Raw genomic sequence first — 20,085 nt, 5'->3', positions numbered from 1 at the left:
TTTGCTCACACAGTGCAGGATAAAGCACAGAACATCACGTTGTAGTCAGAGTTCACAAAGCAGAAATGACAACCTGAAATGTACAGCTTGATGAGCAGGATTGCTTTAGTGGTAAAACTGAAAGGTGAAAATAAAAGGATATGGATTTGAAGCTCTTCTCTGTCAATGTTCTGTATTTACATTTAAAAACGTTTTTGTTTCCTGCTCTATGTTCTTGTTCCTGCAGGCTACAGATGCACCTGAAGACAGAAACAATCCTGTTCTCCTCTATAACAAGATGCCCCTGGAGACACTCAACACCAACTTCACACTTCAGTTCGAGTCCACAGTATGAAAGTCGTACCTTTTTGCTGTGAACATTGTTTCATTGATTTATTTTGCAAGTCACCAAACAAAAAGAGGAAATATTAGATTCCTGATAACAGCTATGTGCATCGATATGCATGATCAGACCATGAGTCTATCTATCTATCTATCTATCTATCTATCTATCTATCTATCTATCTATCTATCTATCTATCTATCTATCTATCTATCTGTCTGTCTGTCTGTCTGTCTGTCTGTCTGTCTGTCTGTCTGTCTGTCTGTCTGTCTGTCTGTCTGTCTGTCTGTCTGTCAGTCCGTCGGTCTATTTCTATCTATCTATCTATCTATCTATCTATCTATCTATCTATCTATCTATCTATCTATCTATCTATCTGTCTGTCTGTCTGTCTGTCTGTCTGTCTGTCTGTCTGTCTGTCTGTCTGTCTGTCTGTCTGTCTATCTGTCTATCTATCTATCTATCTATCTATCTATCTATCTATCTATCTATCTATCCACACAGTATGGACAAAAGTATTGGGACACCTGACTTTCCAGCCATATGTGGTTCTTCCCCAAACTGTGTCTTCAGACTTCATAGTCTTCATAGAATGTCTTCGGATGAAGTAGCATGAATTTCTCCCCTTCTTTTGAAGCAGGAGACACAAATCTGTTCCATGACAATGCCCCTGTGCACAAAGCCAGCTCCATGAACATATAATGGTTACATGGGCTGGAGTAGAAGATCTTGAATTAAGATCACCTCATGGGGACTAAATGTTATAAAATGTTCAAAAAGCACATGGTCGGGTGTCCAAAAACTTTTGACCACACCGTGTGTAAAGCTTATTTCGATAACAATGAATTGTTAGGTCCACTCAGGAAGTGGTTATGTGCACTGAAGGAAATGGAATAGAGCATCGATTGTTTTGCTTCATGTCAAACAGATTTTGTGGGCTCAGTTTTAACCAGATGTTTTGATAGAACCTTTTGATAGCGATGTTCTTAGCATCTGGAAACATAATCGAATTTGAAAATGCTCTCACACTAGGAGAATTCAACCATCACATCAACATTTCAGAAACCAAATTGGTTTCTATCTACAAAAAGAAAACTGGCTTATGGCCACTTCAGTTTGAAATTCCTCAGCATTATTCCAGGGGGGGCTTTTTACTCGTCACGTGTTCATTACAGCCGAATGGAATTCTTTCATTGCATATCACAGCGATGTTAGAAAGCTGGGGTCAGAGCGCAGGGGCAGCCATGATACAACCCAAGAGTGGCAGCGTGGCAATACTGAGGCTTGAACCCCTCACCTTCCTATCAGTAACCCAGACCCTGCGCTACCACCCCAACCTGCACCCATACGAAATCATGTATACTTTATTTTGTAAATGAAAAAATAAGATTGTAGGTTTTTCAGATTGTTTATTTCTTTCCAGGTTTTTAACTGGACGCGCTTTACTAATAAGATCATGGATACGATCAACCTTCCCATCGAGGACAGTGAGCAAGTGATCCTTTATGCCCCTAACTACTTGAGGAAGCTTAACCCTGTCCTGACCAAGTACACAAAGAGGTAAGATACTCAGAACTTCTAAGTAGTCTTCTAATAACCAGGTCCTGAACAGAACTAATCTACCTTGCACAGTTCCTGGAGAAATAAGTTATATGTCCCTAAGGATCTGAATTATGAGTGGCATGGAAATGAATGTTTGATTATGATTACTGTAGATACTTTATCCAGTCCATATACACAGAGTGGTATGAGTGGTGAAGTGAAGAACACTAATTATCTCTTCATCATGGCACATGTTACTGTGTGGATTTATTTATTAGACAGCAAGTGAACATTTTGTCCTCAAAGTTGATGTTAGATGCAGGTAAAATGGGCGAGTGTAAGGATTTGTGCGAGTTTGAGACAAATTGTGATGTCTAGACGACTGGGTCAGAGCATCTCCAAAACTTCCCAGTCTGCAGTGGTCAGTATCTATTGAAAAGTGCTCTAAGGAAGGAACAGTGGTGAACCAGCGACAGGGTCGTGGGCGGCCGAGGCTCATTGACATGGGGAGCGAAGGCGGGTCTGTGTGGTCCGATCCAACAGATGAGCTCCTGTAGCTCAAACTGCTGAAGAAGTTCATGCTTTAATGCTCAATGGGTCACGACTGTTTTAGCAGCAAAAGGGGACCAACACAATATTAGGCAGGTGGTCATAATGTTATGCCTGATCAGTGGCTATAAGGTGGTGGGAGTGGGAGCTTAGCGGTTAAAGTGCTGAATTACTGATCGGAAGGTCGAGGGTTCAAGCCCCAGTATCTCCAAGCTGCCACTCTTGGGCCCTTGAGCAAGGCCCTTAACTCAATGTCATCCAGGGGGCTGTATCATGGCCGACCCCAGCTTTTAAACAAGCTGGGATAAGAAAATAATTTCACTGTAATGTATATGTGACAGATTGAGGCTATTCTATTCTAGAGTACTGGTCAGTGTACGTTTTTTTTTTCCATTCTATTTGTTTTACTTCTTTCAGATATTGAATCGTTTTCGATTATGGATATTGAAAGGCTGTGTGAACACATGACACAATACTCTCCTAGAGTACATTTACCAGTTTTCTAGCCCAATATCTTACTGTCCTTTAGGTGAGAATTGTGTCACAAACGTACGTCCATGCATCAATAAATGTTCATTACCTAAGTGTCACTCTGTGTTTATTTGTGCAGAGACGTCCAGAACTACATTGTGTGGCGCTTTGCCATGAACATGGTGGTCGGCCTGAGCAGAGCATACAAAGACACCAGGAAAGCGTTTAAAAAAGTGTGTATCATTTCCTTTTCGAGGTAAACTTCAGGGGGCGGTTTCCCGGACAGAGATTAAACCTAGTCCTAGACTTAAATAGCCCTTTAATGAACAGAAATCTGTTTTCTCTGTCATGGTTTTAAATAGTTTTAAACTTAGTATAGTCCAGAGTTTATAGACTTTTTTCTTGGAGAAAGACAAGAGCTAATTCTGGACTAAATTGGGTTGTATTCAGTTTATTTAGTTTTAGTATTTAGTTTATAGATTTGTGGAAATCTAAATGAACCACACTGTGTTCCAAGTGCATTAATATATAATGAAAAATCCCAAACCTGAGGCACAATAGTCTAAATAAGAAGCTTGTCTTCATTCCTACTCGCCACATCCATATTCTCTTTTCTTTTCCTTGCCTTTTTACTTTTCTCTCGTCTCCCTTTTTCACGTCCTGTCCTCTCTCAGGCCGTCTCCGGTACCAGTTCAGAAACAGCGATTTGGAGGCAGTGTGCGGTCTACGTCAACAACAACATGGAGAATGCTGTTGGCAGACTGTACGTAGAAGAAGCCTTTGCTGGAGACAGCAAGGACATGGTGAGTCGTGGGAAAAGCGGCCGCCGTGTCTTTATCTGTATCTGTGTGTGTCCATGTCTACATGACATTTCTGTTCACGTTTAGCCTGGTGTAATTTCTACTGTCCGCTAGAACGTTTTTCAGCTCTGGGAAAACGTGTTTGTGCAGCACACAGAGCTACAAGAAGCCAATCTCCAATTAATTTGTAACAGTTTCACAAAATCCAATTACATGGCTTTTATTTTGAAGGCCACTATTGTTTTTCTTTATTAACATCATCAGTGCGCTTATGCATGTCAGCGAATGTGTTGCACAGCTTCCAAGAAATTAGCCCTCAAATAACGTTAAAAAAAGAAAAATTGGCGCCCTATGTAGAGTTTTCAACAACTCATGGATTTCTAAATATTTATTTGCTAAACACAAAGCTGTGTGCTTAGTGAGTGGAGAACATATAGCGGTGTTTAAGGATTACAATTTGAATCCTTATTATGAAAGTCAACACGGAGAAAAATACAAGGATTTGACGAGCACGAGCATAGAAAGATCTGCTGCTATTTAACGTTATGATGCTACTTTTTTGAACATTGCAAAAGTTATTGCATAAGTTATTTTATATATATATATATATTTATAATTCTGTCTTCCACATTTTCTCATTGTAATGTTTGATTTACTGTTTCTTATAGTGGGAATTGAAGTGAGCATTGAAACTTACTTAAGGATATTATAAGCAATAAGTATATAATAAATATATTATATATATGTTCCGGCCCTCTATAACCAATCCACTTTCTTATTTGGCCCTTTTGGAAAAATTATTGCCCACCCCTGATCCAGCTTGACTGAGTTGCCAGTATTAAAGATCGGTGTTTACAGTATAATCTCTTTAAAAATTATTTATATTGCACTTGACATGTTGAGTTTAAAATAGGGTTTACATACAATGTTAAAAATTTAGCAAAAACAAGTGTCCCTCAGTGTGTAATACAGTAAAGTGGACAAGGGACAAGGGCGAAAATCAATATTGTGAACTATCTGCATACTGCATCTATTACAGTAGCATGAGTTTGTAATAGAATAGTCCGGCTGCTGAACAGGTCTGCATGCAGTCTAGACTTTTCACCATTTTGAAAACATTTGGAGTATCATGAAATGAAAAACACAACAAAGAACACCCAGAACTGTTCAACAGCTAGAATCCTGTAGCAGACACATATGGGACAACAGTTCTCTCCCAAAACATCAGCAACTGGTCTCCTCATTTGGCAGATGCCCTTATCCAAAATGACTTACTTGAGCAGTTTAAGGGCCCAACAGTGGCGGCTTGGTGCTGGTGTGATTTGAACTTGTGACCTTCTGATCCAAAGTACAGTGCCACTGAGCTAGCACTGCCCAATCATTGCAATCTGCGTTTATTTACATTTTACACAGCGTCCTACATTTTTTGGAATTGTGGTTGCACTTTCATGCCTTTTATATAACTAAATCCTAAAAAATGTAGCCAAGCACTCTTTTTTGATGAACTGGGTATATAAGAATATATCTGAATAAACAAATCACTGTATAAACAAAAGTGACCAAGATTTGTGATTTTTAAGCCATCCTATTCCACATTTAGCTTTCATTGGTTGTTATAATAACCTCCACTTGACTGGGAAGATCAAGTTCCACTTGATTTTGGAAAGTGGTTGTGAAGATTTGTGCTCATTCAACTGCATGGATGTTTGCAAAAGTCAAGTACTGATGTAGGTGAGATGAGGTCAAAGTTCACACTAATTCCAAAGGTGTTTAATAGGGTTGAGGTCAGAGCTTTATAGCAGGCCACTCAAGTTCTTACTCTAATTTCCATTTCCATTAAAAATATTAGTCAGACACCATTACTCAGTGCGGGTTGATGGCCTTGCTCAATGGCCCAGCAGTGGCAGTTTGTCTGTGCTGGGATTTGAACCCAGGGCGATCTGGTCCAATGTCGTAACCACTGAGCTGCCACTACCCTACAACCCATGTAAAGCATAGAGCTGGCTAAATGCACGGGAGCATTGTCATGCTGGAAAAGGTTTGGATCTCAGAGTTCAAGTTATATGTTTTTAAAAAGTCCTTTGCTATCGTTGCTTGTCAGTCTTTACGACCATGATCCCCATGTCACAACGTAGGATCTCATCTGTCATAATTTCAAACCGACGCAAACAATCATCATTCCATGACACGTTCAGACCAACTGAACAATCTGTAGTGTTCATGTTGTTCATGACATGCCTTGATAATAAAAACCTCATACAAACACTCCTTTTCCATCTATATTTCGATACGTTTCTCTTCTTGCTGTACTGCCCACCTGATCCGCTTCACCATTTTCCCTGGTTTAAGTTGTCGAGCTAATTGCGTCATGAGGTTCTGGGTTCCTATTGGTTTCCTATCGGTCGTTGTAGGAGAAGTTACGCTGCAGAAAAGAGTCTGAAATCTTCTGACACTGCCAGGATTTCATCAGAGAAAAAAAGATTACAACCGCTATTAATCGTCTGTCTGTAAACAATCCAGCGACCAAAGACTACAGATTTTAGTCTCAGATTATAGAAATCATTTGGGAATTTTCTCATTTTCCCTCAGATGACCAAATCATAGCCAAAATCGCAATCTTGGCTTAAAGGGGGAAATGTAATGCTGTTGTATCCAAAGACATCCTTTATAACTGTGTTCACTTTATAAAAGTGATCTGAGAAGAGTATCATTGCAGACATACAGTATTTTACATACATGCACAGTTCCCTATTTAAGATGAAGTATGTGAAAGCTGAATTGCCTCTGGTTATAGATCAGATTAGATTAGAAACCAAAACATTGCCGAGTCCAAGCACAACACGATTTTCAGCAATAGAGAAAAACAAAGTTTCATTGTCCAAACTCAGGTCAGGCATGTAAACGATTTTAGGATGAAAAGTAAAAAAAAAAAAGGACATGGTGTACTGAACAGCATGTCAGTGTAAGTCTTAATTTGTTGTTTTAGTTCTCATTTAAGTTCCTATTTGAATGAGTGCACAAGTCGGATCGAATACATTACTGCAACTAATCAACCGACAGCTCAGTGTATGAAATATGTGCTTAGTGTTTACTAAGCCACTGATGTACTCGATCCTACAGTGAAAGAATCCCCTCCTCCTATTCGTCCTCATATATCCTGTTTCACAAATATCACATCCAACTGAAATATCGAGACGTGCTGAGGCACAGACTCTTTTAATCATCAAATGCATTCATGAGACTTGTTTTTTTTTTTTTTTTGGAGTACCCATTGACTATTATAAACCCATCTGTCAGGTGTTATAGAATTTATTTTGTACTGACAGATTGCTCATATAACCTAATGCATGTTTTAACATGCAGAGTTTCAAGTGTTATTCCAAAGAGTTTCCTGTAAGTCTGGTATTCTCGAACACTCTACCGTTGCTGGAAGTCTGTGGGAAGACGATATCGTTGGTGTCTCAGCTCATACTGTGTTTGCCAGAGATGGTCAGTTGCCTTCAATCACATTTGCTTGTTGTGAACAAAACCCCTGTTGCAACACCAGACTTTTAGGGTTAAGACCGAACACCAGTAAGGTAACAAAGGAGTCTGACGAAACGACACTATCGTGAACATGGTTTGTGTGGGCATCTTTAAACCTTTGGACCAAATCCTCTTTAATACAGTACAATGACTTAAATTCGACCTGCTTTAACAGGTTTTTTGTGACGTGCCTCTATTAGCTTTGCATATTCCAATCCAGATATTTGTGCCAATTCTTTTTGGTCTTGTCATAGATTCTGCAGATACAAATAGTAGTTGTTGTCATATTGATGAGCATTGTTGGGCTCCCAACAAATTAGATGCTTTATGCTAGGGGGCCCAACATTTTTCTCTGTGAGGGACACCATTTTTCCTTTCTTCAATTTATTATGATTTTAAATGTATTTATTATGACTCCTGATGCTAGATTAGTTTATTATTTTGTTATGCACTGTGCAGACAAATGAGCGTAAATTTTTTAAGAGATATATCGCCTATTAAAAGAGCATTGTTACTATTATAATGACATTTTTTTCATATTTATTGCTATTGAAATGAAAACATTTATTTTTAGGTTTGTTTAATGAACCATTCTGCTGTTTGGAGGGTGAATCTTGCAAATCTGACAAATACAGTAATTGGGCAATTTAAATAACAATGAGAAATTTTAGTTTAAAAGCCAACCATTACCAACAGATGCAATATGAGTAAAACATATACAGTGCAACCTCGATACTCGTGGGCGTTACGTTCCATGTCCCCTCGCGAGTAACAAAAAATGGCGAGGTTTTCATTCTCCTTTTGATGGTTCCTTTTTCAAGCGGAATTGTACATACACTGCAGTGTAATCTCAACAGAAATTGTAAATTACTTGTTATAAGTGTTTTATTTACTACTTTTAAATGGATAATACAATAATGAAATAGTTTTTCAAACATTTGTATGTAATTTATTAGTAAAAACTCTGTTTGACAATCAGATTTTTCGCGAGTTACTCTTAGTCCACTTCCAAATGAAAAGTCGGCAAGTATCGAGGTCGCGAGTGTCAAGGTTCCACTGTATTTATAATAAAGTTGTTGAAATATGTCTCGGGCAGTGTTGAGAGGGGGATGTAGTTTGGGGACGGCTGCTTTAGGCCGAGCATAAAACACTCAATTTTGGTCATATCAAAATAGAGATATGTATTAAACACGTTTTTGTTGCAAACATGCCAAAATTACAAAACAGATTTCATAGGACTTTTTACTCTTAGCTTCAGGCTATTGTGGTTCTGTGAACTTCTTTGGAGCACTTAACATTCTTAATGATGGCCTCTTGGCTGTTTTCCTAACCGATGCCATTCTTACCTTGTCTTCATACTAATAGATTTATTGATGATCTGTAAAACATTCGCATTTTTTTCATAACTGAATCCTGGCTGATATTTTTTCCACAACCTGTAGTAGCTTTTTAATCTTCAGAAACGGTTTTATTGAGATCGTTTAACGCAAATTTCAAAGGAGCCATCTCAAATCCATGTCTCGCCCCATTGGAAAACCCTTTAGGGCTTTTTTGCAGTTAAGTGTATTCCAGTTACACAATGTAGAAAAGTTCAAGAGGTGGGAATACTTGGCCTTGTAACTAACATGTTCGTTGTGGTCTTCTGACTGATTCAGATGGATGAGATGATTGCTGGCATCAGAGAAGTGTTCGTTAGTAACTTACAAGACCTCTCCTGGATGGATGCTGAGACCAGAAAAGCTGCAGAGGAGAAGGTGAGCTTCGTTCAGATTCTTGGCACAACTCTGACTGCATGCAAGCAGCATACAGCAATCATTTCAATTTGTTAGGTTTGATTTATGTGTGCGGTTAAGCAGCTTTTCCCTGTCACTAAGCCATGTCTTCTCGAACAAAAGCTTCTTGTGTAAATATTGACTTGAAGTTTGATCTACAGACTTTAATGCTATATTAATTCAATGTGATTCGTAGGAATGAAACTGAGTACACAGAACTAAATGCCCTCTGTAAACAAATCAATTAAATATGATGATTTTTTTTATTTCTTGCAGGCTCGAGCTATTCGGGAGAGGATCGGGTTCTCGGAAAATATCATGAACAATACATATTTGGATGAGGAATACAAAGAAGTAAGTTAAATTGAGACTGGAAATAGATAATAATGGGTTCATAACATTTACAACTTTTTTTATTATCAATTTTTTTTTTACATTTCTTAGTTCACTGTTTTTAATGAATCTCTAAATGAAAACTTCATTAATAGGGGGTGGATTTGTTTGGTGAAGCATAAGCGAAGTAACATATATAAACTTTATATAAGTCTGATATTTGATATTTGAGCAATGTTAATCAATATAGAGCCCCTATAACGTTGATATTTAAACAATTGTAACGAATATAAAGCCCTAATAAAATGAATCTTAGGGTTCATGATTACAAATAAAAGTGGTCACGCTGTTATTAGGTTCTTATAGTTATTGGCCTGTTCGACTGCTCATTTGACTGAAAAAGGCTTCATCTTAATAAATGCCATATTTATGACCTGTTATGATCTGTTTATATAAAGTTCTGGAATAAAATATTCACAGGGCCAATAAATGTCCAGAATATTATTGTACACATTTCAACAATGAGCCCATTATTTAAAAAATACTGATTAAATTAAAGGATTCTTTCTTTAGCGAAAGGTTAAAAAAAACCTCGTATTAGAAAGTAGCAGCTGTAACACAAATATACGGTGTATTGAGTTCAAGTTCATAATTATAATGAAGCAGATCGGCCTGTATACTATTTTTCTATAATCTATAATATTTAACTTTGTGATCTTGAAAAACAATGTATCTATGTGATGTTTAAAACTAGAACTGATGATATTTAATGCATACACTATATGGACAAATGTTTGTCGACACCTAATTATCAGATTCATATCTGCTTCGTGAACATCCCTTTCCACAGTCCCTATTACCTCTTATATAATCTCCAATAGATTTTGGAGTGTGCATTCGAAGATTTGTGAGGATTCGACTACAAGAGTGTTAGTCAAGTCAGGCAGTGATGTAGGTGAGGCGAGGAGGCCTAGGGTCCAGGCAGCGTTCACATTTATCCAGTTCAGTAGGGTTGAGATCAGAGCTCTATAGCAGGCCACTCCAGATCTTCCACTCTAACCCATGTAAAGCAGATCCTCATGGAGCTGGCTTTGTGCACAGGGGCATTGTCATGCTGGAACACGTTTGGATCTCATAGTTCAAATGAGATAATTTCATGCCACTGGTGTTTTGCATTGTTTTAATGATTTATAGTCACACTCTTAATATCACACAAATGAGGATGGGTTCCATGCCATCTAATGGAGTTTTGCCACAGTCACCCCAGACTGCTGATCAGGGTTAAACACACATCATTCCCCTTAAATTCTAAGTTCTGTAATGCTGAAAAGTGCTATAGAACTAAACTTGAACTGGAAACTTGAAACTTGAGCTACTGTATCCAAATACGTCCTATACAATTGTGTGCCTTCAACTTTGTGCTAACAGTTTGAGGAAGAACCACATATGGTCAAAAAGGTCAGGTGTCTCCATACTTTTGTCCATATATATTATTATTATTATTATTTATATACAAATATAAACATTTTCTTTTAACATTTTAGCTAAGCTACAGTTCTGAAGAATACTTTGAGAACATCTTGAAGAATCTGGATTTTGGCCAAAAGAAACGGCTGAAGAGGTTGAGGGTGAAAGTGAACAAGGAAGAGTAAGAGGCTCTTTCACATTTAAACCAAAATAGATTTTATTATAGTTTGTTTCTGGACTTTTTTTCTTTTTCTTTTTCTCATTCTCTAAGTTTAGTGCCGGCTAAAAAAAAGAAACCCTGTGATAAATGAGTGATAAATTATTAAGATGTGGCTGGATATGTGGTCTGTATTCAATTTAATTGTGTCACGGTTTGAACCCAAGGTGGATCTCGGGTGCAGCTGTGGTCAACGCGTTCTATTCATCTAGCAGAAATCAAATAGGTACTGTAGCTAAAGAGATATTAATAAAGTCACATCTTTTTTTTATCCTTTCACTGACAACAATAAGTGATATTTATTTTTTTTTTTTTTCACCCAGTATTTCCTGCTGGGATCCTCCAGCCTCCTTTCTTTGGTAAAGGACAGCCCTGGTCTCTCAACTATGGCGGCATTGGAATGGTGATTGGCCATGAAATTACTCATGGCTTTGACGATAATGGTAAAGAATCCGATCTCATACAGTATATACCTGCTAGCTGGCTCGTTTTAACTATAACGCCGTTCACCAAAGAAAATACAGGAAAATACAGGAAAAGCGAAGTGGGCTGATGGATGATATATCATGTAAGAGGTCATGTGACTGTGTTTGGGTGGTTTGGTTTAGGTGAGGATTCTGGGAAATGAAGTTAATGCTGTTATATAGAGCAGACATTGATTCGTTTTTACTTTGCAAACACAGAATAAATTGTATTATTATATTATCATTCATATTAGTATTATTATATTATACTATTATTATTATGTGGTAATATAGTAGTAGCAGTGCTCGTGCATTGATGTCTCAGATCAGTGATTTGTTCCCGACCAGGCCGTAACTTTGATAAAGACGGAGACCTGAAGGACTGGTGGACTTCATCCTCAACTCAGAAGTTCCAAGAGCTGTCGAAATGTATTGTGAACCAGTACAGCAGCTTCTCCTGGGACCTGGCCAATGGACAAAATGTAGAAAACTCACTGATATGATTACTTAACCTGATTTAATGTTTTACTCATTTGTTAAAAAAGTGGATATTGTATTTCTTGAATAGATGTAAAAATGTAATCCACAACATCATTTCTTGTTTTTAATACTACCATACAACAATTAATAACATTTACTATTCTATTTGCTCGTTCTGCAAAGTAGCAGGTGAAAAGAGTGCACGAAAACAGAAAGAAAAAAAAAAAAAACCCATAATAGGTTTTGTGTACAGAAGCTCTTGGTTAATTACTTAATGATAATTTGCATACATGCATGAAAATCAGTTTCAGGCTACAGTGGCTAGGAATTATAAGCTTAGGCTCTGTGTAGCTACTTAACTGACAGCCCTGTGTATATAAACACTTGTGTTCCTTTCAGTTCTAAAGAAGACACAGAAGATCCTATTGTATGTGTCATTGCATTGATATTGCCTTTTACCAGCCTTGTGTTATTCTGTTCAATTTGTTTTCAGAGTTCAAATGTAGAAAGGGCTAGAATGAATATGTGTCTGTCACTTCTTCATCTGTCTCTTTCTCTTTTCCCATTTTTTCAGCTTAATGGGAATAACACCCTCGGGGAGAATATTGCAGACAATGGGGGCATTCGACAGTCTTATCAAGTAAGTGCAGGACATTGTGGTTTTTGTGTAGTTGCTGCTTAAAAAAGTGAGAGAAATGTACCTTTGTGTCCTGGTATGGTTTCAAATTACATCCTGATATTTTTCCATATATTTTTTTAGGACAAATCAGTTCAGCAGAACATCATTGAAATGATAAAAAAATAGCAGGATGCAATTTTAAACCATACCAGGACACAAAGGTACAGTTCTATCACTAGGGGTGCATAAATGTTCTTTTAGAGGTACCAACAAGCAGGTACAAGAATTGACCAACGTTCTCTGGTAGGGTTCAGCTGGAGCGACAAAGCGATTGTACTTTATTAGGTGCATTAGGTTGCATTCCTGTACCTTGATTTTTCTGTAGGTAAAATAAAATAATAAAATACCAACAAATAAAAAATGGAAATAAGAAAAATTTATTCTATCTATCTAATCTATCTAATCTATCTATCTATCTATCTATCTATCTATCTATCTATCTATCTATCTATCTATCTATCTATCTATCTATCTATCTATCTATCTATCTATCTATCTATCTATCTATCATCAGTCTGTCTGTCTATATGTCTATATATCTCTGTCTGTCTGTCTGTCTGTCTGTCTGTCTGTCTGTCTGTCTGTCTGTCTGTCTGTCTGTCTATATATCTATGTCTGTCTGTCTGTCTGTCTGTCTGTCTGTCTGTCTGTCTGTCTGTCTGTCTGTCTGTCTGTCTGTCTATCTATCTATCTATCTATCTATCTATCTATCTATCTATCTATCTATCTATCTATCTATCTATCTGTCAGTCTGTCTGTATGTCTATATATCTATTTATCAGTCTATCTGTATGTCTATATATCTATATGTCTCTGTATGTATGTATGTCTGTCTATATATCTCTGTCTGTCTGTCTGTCTATCTATCTATCTATCTATCTATCTATCTATCTATCTATCTATCTATCTATCTATCTATCTATCTATCTATCTATCTATCTATCTATCTATCTATCAGTCTGTCTGTATGTCTATATATCTATTTATCAGTCTATCTGTATGTCTATATATCTATATGTCTCTGTATGTATGTATGTCTGTCTATATATCTCTGTCTGTCTGTCTGTCTGTCTGTCTGTCTGTCTGTCTGTCTGTCTGTCTGTCTGTCTGTCTGTTTATCTATCTATCTATCTATCTATCTATCTATCTATCTATCTATCTATCTATCTATCTATCTATCTATCTATCTATCTATCTATCTATCTATCTATCTATCATCAGTCTGTCTGTCTATATGTCTATATATCTCTGTCTGTCTGTCTGTCTGTCTGTCTGTCTGTCTGTCTGTCTGTCTGTCTGTCTATATATCTATGTCTGTCTGTCTGTCTGTCTGTCTGTCTGTCTGTCTGTCTGTATGTATGTCTGTCTATATATCTATGTCTGTCTGTCTGTCTGTCTGTCTGTCTGTCTGTCTGTCTGTCTGTCTGTCTGTCTGTCTGTCTGTCAGTCCGTCGGTCTATCTATCTATCTATCTATCTATCTATCTATCTATCTATCTATCTATCTATCTATCTATCTGTCTGTCTGTCTGTCTGTCTGTCTGTCTGTCTGTCTGTCTGTCTGTCTGTCTGTCTGTCTGTCTGTCTGTCTGTCCGTCGGTCTATCTATCTATCTATCTATCTATCTATCTATCTATCTATCTATCTATCTATCTATCTGTCTGTCTGTCTGTCTGTCTGTCTGTCTGTCTGTCTGTCTGTCTGTCTGTCTGTCTGTATATCTATATCCATATCTATATCTATATCTATATCTATTCATATAATAAGACTGAAAAGGAAGGGTATAAATATGAGTATGGATATGACAGAGACATTAACAATAGTATAGATTTTAATGGTCAACAGTGTCATTGCCATCAAAGTGTTCACTAAATCTTCAGGAAGTAAATCACAATGATCCATTGATATTTTTAAATAATACTCATCAACCCCAGGTGGCCAATCAGAATAAAAAATTGAGACATCAATAGGGTAAAAAGAGATTTAATTTTACTTTCATAACCAAATTTTATATATGAGCAGAGCTGCATTAGAATTTATAACGAGCAACATTCAACACATTTAAAACTGACATCTCCAAGCAGTAATAGTTGATATCATGCAGTTTTAGCTAAGTTTTTTTTTTTATACTAGCCCAGCCTATGATTGGTTGATTAAGATAATGTTTGGCATAATGGGACAAATTTCCAAGCACACAATGAACCAGTATATACTGCTTTTTTGTGTCGGATGGTTTTTCCCACAGCCAGGTTGTGCTAAATGAGTCTTAACTATGGCCTGAAGCGAAAGCTTAACTGGAGAACACATACAGTATGTGCCAATATACTGCACACCAGATGGGCAGATCCACACAAACTAAAGTAAACCTAAGTAGAGAAACATGCAGCGTTCGGGCCTCTGAATCCCACCTCCGCCTCATTAAATTGTTTATTTCAGGCATACCAGAACTACATCAAGAAACATGGAAAGGAAGCTCCCTTGCCTGGAATTGACCTTAATCATGAGCAGCTTTTCTTCTTAAACTTTGCTCAGGTAAGGATTGAAATATACAACCGCTTCAGCATAGACACACAAGGTTTTTCCACAAGCTATGGTTTGGGAATAATATTCAGGCTACCAAAGTAGGTGCTCTGATCTGATCTTGGACTGCAGATGACATTTTTCCATAGACATGAGCTGCTGAACTAAGCTCTGAGACTCACACTGAGCAGAAGGACAAACAAAAGGGCAGTGGAAAGGTAGATTTAGATGTGATGCACATATATATATATATATATATATATATATATATATATATATATATATACAGTGAGGAAAATAAGTATTTGAACACCCTGCTATTTTGCAAGTTCTCCCACTTAGAAATCATGGAGGGGTCTGAAATTGTCATCGTAGGTGCATGTCCACTGTATGATTTTTTAACTATTTATTTGTATGATACAGCTGCAAATAAGTATTTAAACACCTGAGAAAGTCAATGTTAATATTTGGTACAGTAGCCTTTGTTTGCAATTACAGAGGTCAAACGTTTCCTGTAGTTTTTCACCAGGTTTGCACACACTGCAGGAGGGATTTTGGCCCACTCCTCCACACAGATCTTCTCTAGATCAGTCAGGTTTCTGGCCTGTCGCTGAGAAACACGGAGTTTGAGCTCCCTCCAAAGATTCTCTATTGGGTTTAGGTCTGGAGACTGGCTAGGCCACGCCAGAACCTTGATATGCTTCTTACAGAGCCACTCCTTGGTTATCCTGGCTGTGTGCTTCGGGTCATTGTCATGTTGGAAGACCCAGCCTCGACCCATCTTCAATGCTCTAACTGAGGGAAGGAGGTTGTTCCCCAAAATCTCGCAATACATGGCCCCGGTCATCCTCTCCTTAATACAGTGCAGTCGCCCTGTCCCATGTGCAGAAAAACACCGCAAAGCATGATGCTACCACCCCCATGCTTCACAGTAGGGATGGTGTTCTTGGGATGGTACTCATCATTCTTCTTCCTCCAAACACGTTTAGTGGAATTATGACCCAAAAGTTCTATTTTGGTCTCATCTGACCACATGACTTTCTTCCAAGACTCCTCTTGATCATCCAAATGGTCATTGGCAAACTTAAGACGTGCCTGGACATGTGCTGGTTTAAGCAGGGGAACCTTCCGTGCCATGCATGATTTCAAACCATGACGTCTTAGTGTATTACCAACAGTAACCTTGGAAATGGTGGTCCCAGCTCTTTTCAGGTCATTGACCAGCTCCTCCCGTGTAGTTCTGGACTGATTTCTCACCTTCCTTAGGATCTATGAGACCCCATGAGGTGAGATCTTGCATGGAGCCCCAGTCCGAGGGAGATTGACAGTCATGTTTAGCTTCTTCCATTTTCTAATGATTGCTCCAACAGTGGACCTTTTTTCACCAAGCTGCTTGGCAATTTCCCCGTAGCCCTTTCCAGCCTTGTGGAGGTGTACAATTTTGTCTCTAGTGTCTTTGGACAGCTCTTTGGTCTTGGCCATGTTAGTAGTTGGATTCTTACTGATTGTATGGGGTGGACAGGTGTCTTTATGCAGCTAACGACCTCAAACAGGTGCATCTAATTTAGGATAATAAATGTAGTGGAGGTGGACATTTTAAAGGCAGACTAACAGGTATTTGAGGGTCAGAATTCTAGCTGATAGACAGGTGTTCAAATACTTATTTGCAGCTGTATCATACAAATAAATCGTTTAAAAATCATATAATTGTGATTTCTGGATTTTTTTTTTTTAGATTATGTCTCTCACAGTGGACATGCACCTACGATGACAACTTCAGACCCCTCCATGATTTCTAAGTGGGAGAACTTGCAAAATAGCAGGGTGTTCAAATACTTTCCTCACTGTATATATATATATATATATATATATATATATATATATATATATATATATATATATATATATATATATATATATATATATATAGTCGGTAGGTGGTAGCCTAGTGGTTAAGGCGTTGGACTTTGCATTTGAAGGCCATGCCACTCCTGGGCTCCTGAGCAAGGAACTTAACCCCATAGCTGCTCAGTTGTAAAAATAAGATAAATGTAAGTCAAATTGCATAAATGCTTACATACTATAGAAACATATAAATTCCATATTTATAAAATGAGCTAATGTTTTTTTAATAGCTAGTAAATTCTATACTAGCCTCACAAGCAAGGGGTTTTTGATCAAACCAAACCGAACAGCAAACAGAAGTATTCAATTAATGCTGACTCAGGTTGAATAGGTGCAAGTTTTGTGCAAATTAAAATGCTACTTTGAGTAGCATGAGACTTGATTTTGGATTTTTATTTACATCATGAAATATGAAGCGACAAAGTTTTAGTTTTTATTAAACTGGTAAGATGGACCATGCGCTGAATGCACAACGTGGAAGAGGATGGAAGTACGAAGAGCGTTTATTTATAATAGGAATACAATCTAAATCAGCAGACGAAAATTTTAATGTAATACAGGATTGGGTCAGGAAATGGTATAATGCAGAGTGCTGAAAGATTTGCTTTGCACAGACGATGCACACAAATTGGGTGTGTATATACAGAGTTAAGTCAAACACAGCAGTGAGAATTGCTGTTCACAGAACAAAAAGTCAACACAAGGACCAATAACAAGGCAGCAGTGGAGATATGAGAGGAATAAAACAAACAAGAGACACCTGACAAATAAAAGCACATGGCTAAGTCTTTAGCAATTATTTGCTAGTCATTAGCTGTTCACTATGAGTTATGAATGGAGTGAGAGGTGATTCTCATAATGGAAATATAATTTGTGACTTGAAAGTTGACTTCAATCTTACTACTGTTGTTTCTAATGTTCTTTTTTTAAATGTAAATTTACATAAATAGTAAAAAAAAAAAAAATATCTGAACTATATGGACTTACCATATTTCTAATGGAAATGCTTCCATGCATGATGTATGAGTACATGGTTGTATCCTATACGGAATATTTGTATTTGTATGATAAATGAGGTTTATTCAACTCTCCTTTTGTACTCCAGGTCTGGTGTGGAACGCATCGACCTGAACACGCCGTCAACTCCATTAAAACTGACGTCCACAGTCCGGGAAAATTCCGGTAAGTACGATGTCCATTTCAGAAATGTATTGCTTCTGTTGCTTTTTTTTTTTTTTTAATGGTTGCAATTTTGTCTACAGGGTTCTCGGATCTTTGCAGAATTTCCCTGAATTTGCCAAAGCGTTCCAGTGCCAGAAAAACGAGTACATGGTGCCTGAAAAGATTTGCAGAGTGTGGTGACCACGCCACAGCCGGGGACAAAGGGGGCAATTTAACAAGCCCTCACTTCTCTACTTTTCTCTTTCCTGACTGTACGACCAACACGGTCCCAGACTGCGAATGTCTGATGTTCTCCACAGGGTAGATAACACCTGGTATCACCAGTGCATTTCAATCATGTACAGTACAGACACTGGAGTGCTCTCTACGTCCACTCCTCCATGTAACAAATCAGTTCCTTTTAGTCTGAATAGATCATCATGTGACCTTTGGTGATCTTCTGGTTATTGTTTATAACAAATGTAAAGGTATTATCGCATATTTAAAACCTTTTTACGCTTATATCAAATCAAACTGTGAATCGGGAGGATCAGTAGCATTTTGTATGTTGAAGATGTAACAGTATACAATCAAAAAAAAATTAGAAATTTTAATAATTTTTTTTTTTTAAGATGATTTTTTTAAATATTTTACAAAATGTCCCAAGACCAAGAAAAGTAAAGAGGAAATTTGTTTTTAAATATATTATAAATATAGACACAGGGATATACTGTATGTAGGTTAATAATACAGGTTTCACAGTAAACACACATTCTTACATGTTATATTAATATATCTTTTATTTGCACTGAATGTTATATTGATAACAATGCAGGCAAACTTTATTTGGAAAAAAAAAAAAATGTTAAAAGGCTACACCATATTATTTACTGATTTGATCGATTGAATTACAATAAATGTATACGTGCTTGGCGTATAATGGAACAAGCACTTAAAACAGTTAAACCAAGTTATTTTGACCGATATGACGTTATAATATATTGATATATATATGTCTAATATGCCAAGGTTATTTGATTGTGTGTCTGAGAAATGAAGTGTGTGTATGTGTGTGTGTGTGTGTGTGTTTGTGTGTGTGTTTAAAACAATCGTTCTGACCAATTCCTTCAACGAGAGACTGCCTTAAGATGATCCAATGCTTTCATTTGGAGAGTCTGTTGTACACACATTAGTGGACATGTTCACCTTTTGCTGATGAGTGAACAAAAACGTATGCCAAAGAAGCTGAGAAATATCTCTCTGTGACCATGTGGAATCTCCAAAGTGTGATATTTGTAAGGGGGAAAAAAAATCTCGGACTGTTCATCAGGTGCGGTTGATTCTCTAGTGACTTGCTTCTGAGCTGTATAAAATATACAGTACTGTGTAAAGGTCTTAGGCACCCAGTGGTTCTTGTTTTTATTTGATTATTTGTTCAATAACTACAGTGTCAGTAGAAGCACTCCCATTTCACAAACATACATCAAGTTCAAACCACAGCACTTTTGAATTCCCAGAAAGTGTTGATTCATTGCCTAGCAAAAGCCATGACAAAATTCAGATTTGGATCCCAAATGTTCCACATACTCTGTCCATGCAAAAACATAAAATGAAACATTTATTAAAGGAGTCTCCAGTGTCAGCAATGTACCATCCCGTGGGCCGTGCATTTGGTAGCTGGGCCTTCAGTGGGGACTTACCCCACTTTAATCCACCTCTTAATAGCACCACTATCACTATCAATCATAGAAACCTTCAATACTACACACAAAAGCAATATAACAACACGTGGCATTACACAGAGAGAGGCATTTCACATATGGAGGGTGAAAATCATTTTACTAAAGCAAGAAACCCAGTTAAGACTCCAAACCTCTAC

The 20,085-nt window shown here is 37.4% G+C and overlaps 1 protein-coding gene across 2 annotated transcripts in view; it reads left to right on the top strand.

The window, feature by feature from the left end:
- The window catches only part of LOC310732086 (neprilysin-like), a 44,439-nt gene extending 25,282 nt beyond the window's left edge, over positions 1-19,157 (top strand). For both annotated transcript variants that reach the window (XM_083552376.1, XM_083552377.1), the window contains 14 exons: positions 227-328; positions 1,746-1,882; positions 3,024-3,117; positions 3,559-3,687; positions 8,865-8,963; positions 9,258-9,335; positions 10,859-10,962; positions 11,166-11,224; positions 11,322-11,441; positions 11,811-11,944; positions 12,517-12,582; positions 15,057-15,152; positions 18,151-18,227; positions 18,308-19,157. In XM_083552376.1, the coding sequence (XP_083408502.1) occupies positions 227-328; positions 1,746-1,882; positions 3,024-3,117; positions 3,559-3,687; positions 8,865-8,963; positions 9,258-9,335; positions 10,859-10,962; positions 11,166-11,224; positions 11,322-11,441; positions 11,811-11,944; positions 12,517-12,582; positions 15,057-15,152; positions 18,151-18,227; positions 18,308-18,407 (1,395 nt within the window). In that variant the 3' untranslated portion in view covers positions 18,408-19,157. The remainder of the gene's footprint in view (positions 1-226; positions 329-1,745; positions 1,883-3,023; positions 3,118-3,558; positions 3,688-8,864; positions 8,964-9,257; positions 9,336-10,858; positions 10,963-11,165; positions 11,225-11,321; positions 11,442-11,810; positions 11,945-12,516; positions 12,583-15,056; positions 15,153-18,150; positions 18,228-18,307) is intronic.
- Positions 19,158-20,085: the final 928 nt, after the last annotated feature.

This window comes from Silurus aristotelis (genome assembly GCF_946808225.1).
Source record: "Silurus aristotelis genome assembly, chromosome: 10".
NCBI classification, from domain to species: Eukaryota; Metazoa; Chordata; class Actinopteri; order Siluriformes; family Siluridae; genus Silurus; species Silurus aristotelis.
The sequence above is the reverse complement of the archived record's forward strand: the minus strand, read 5'-3'. Positions and strand labels throughout refer to the sequence as shown.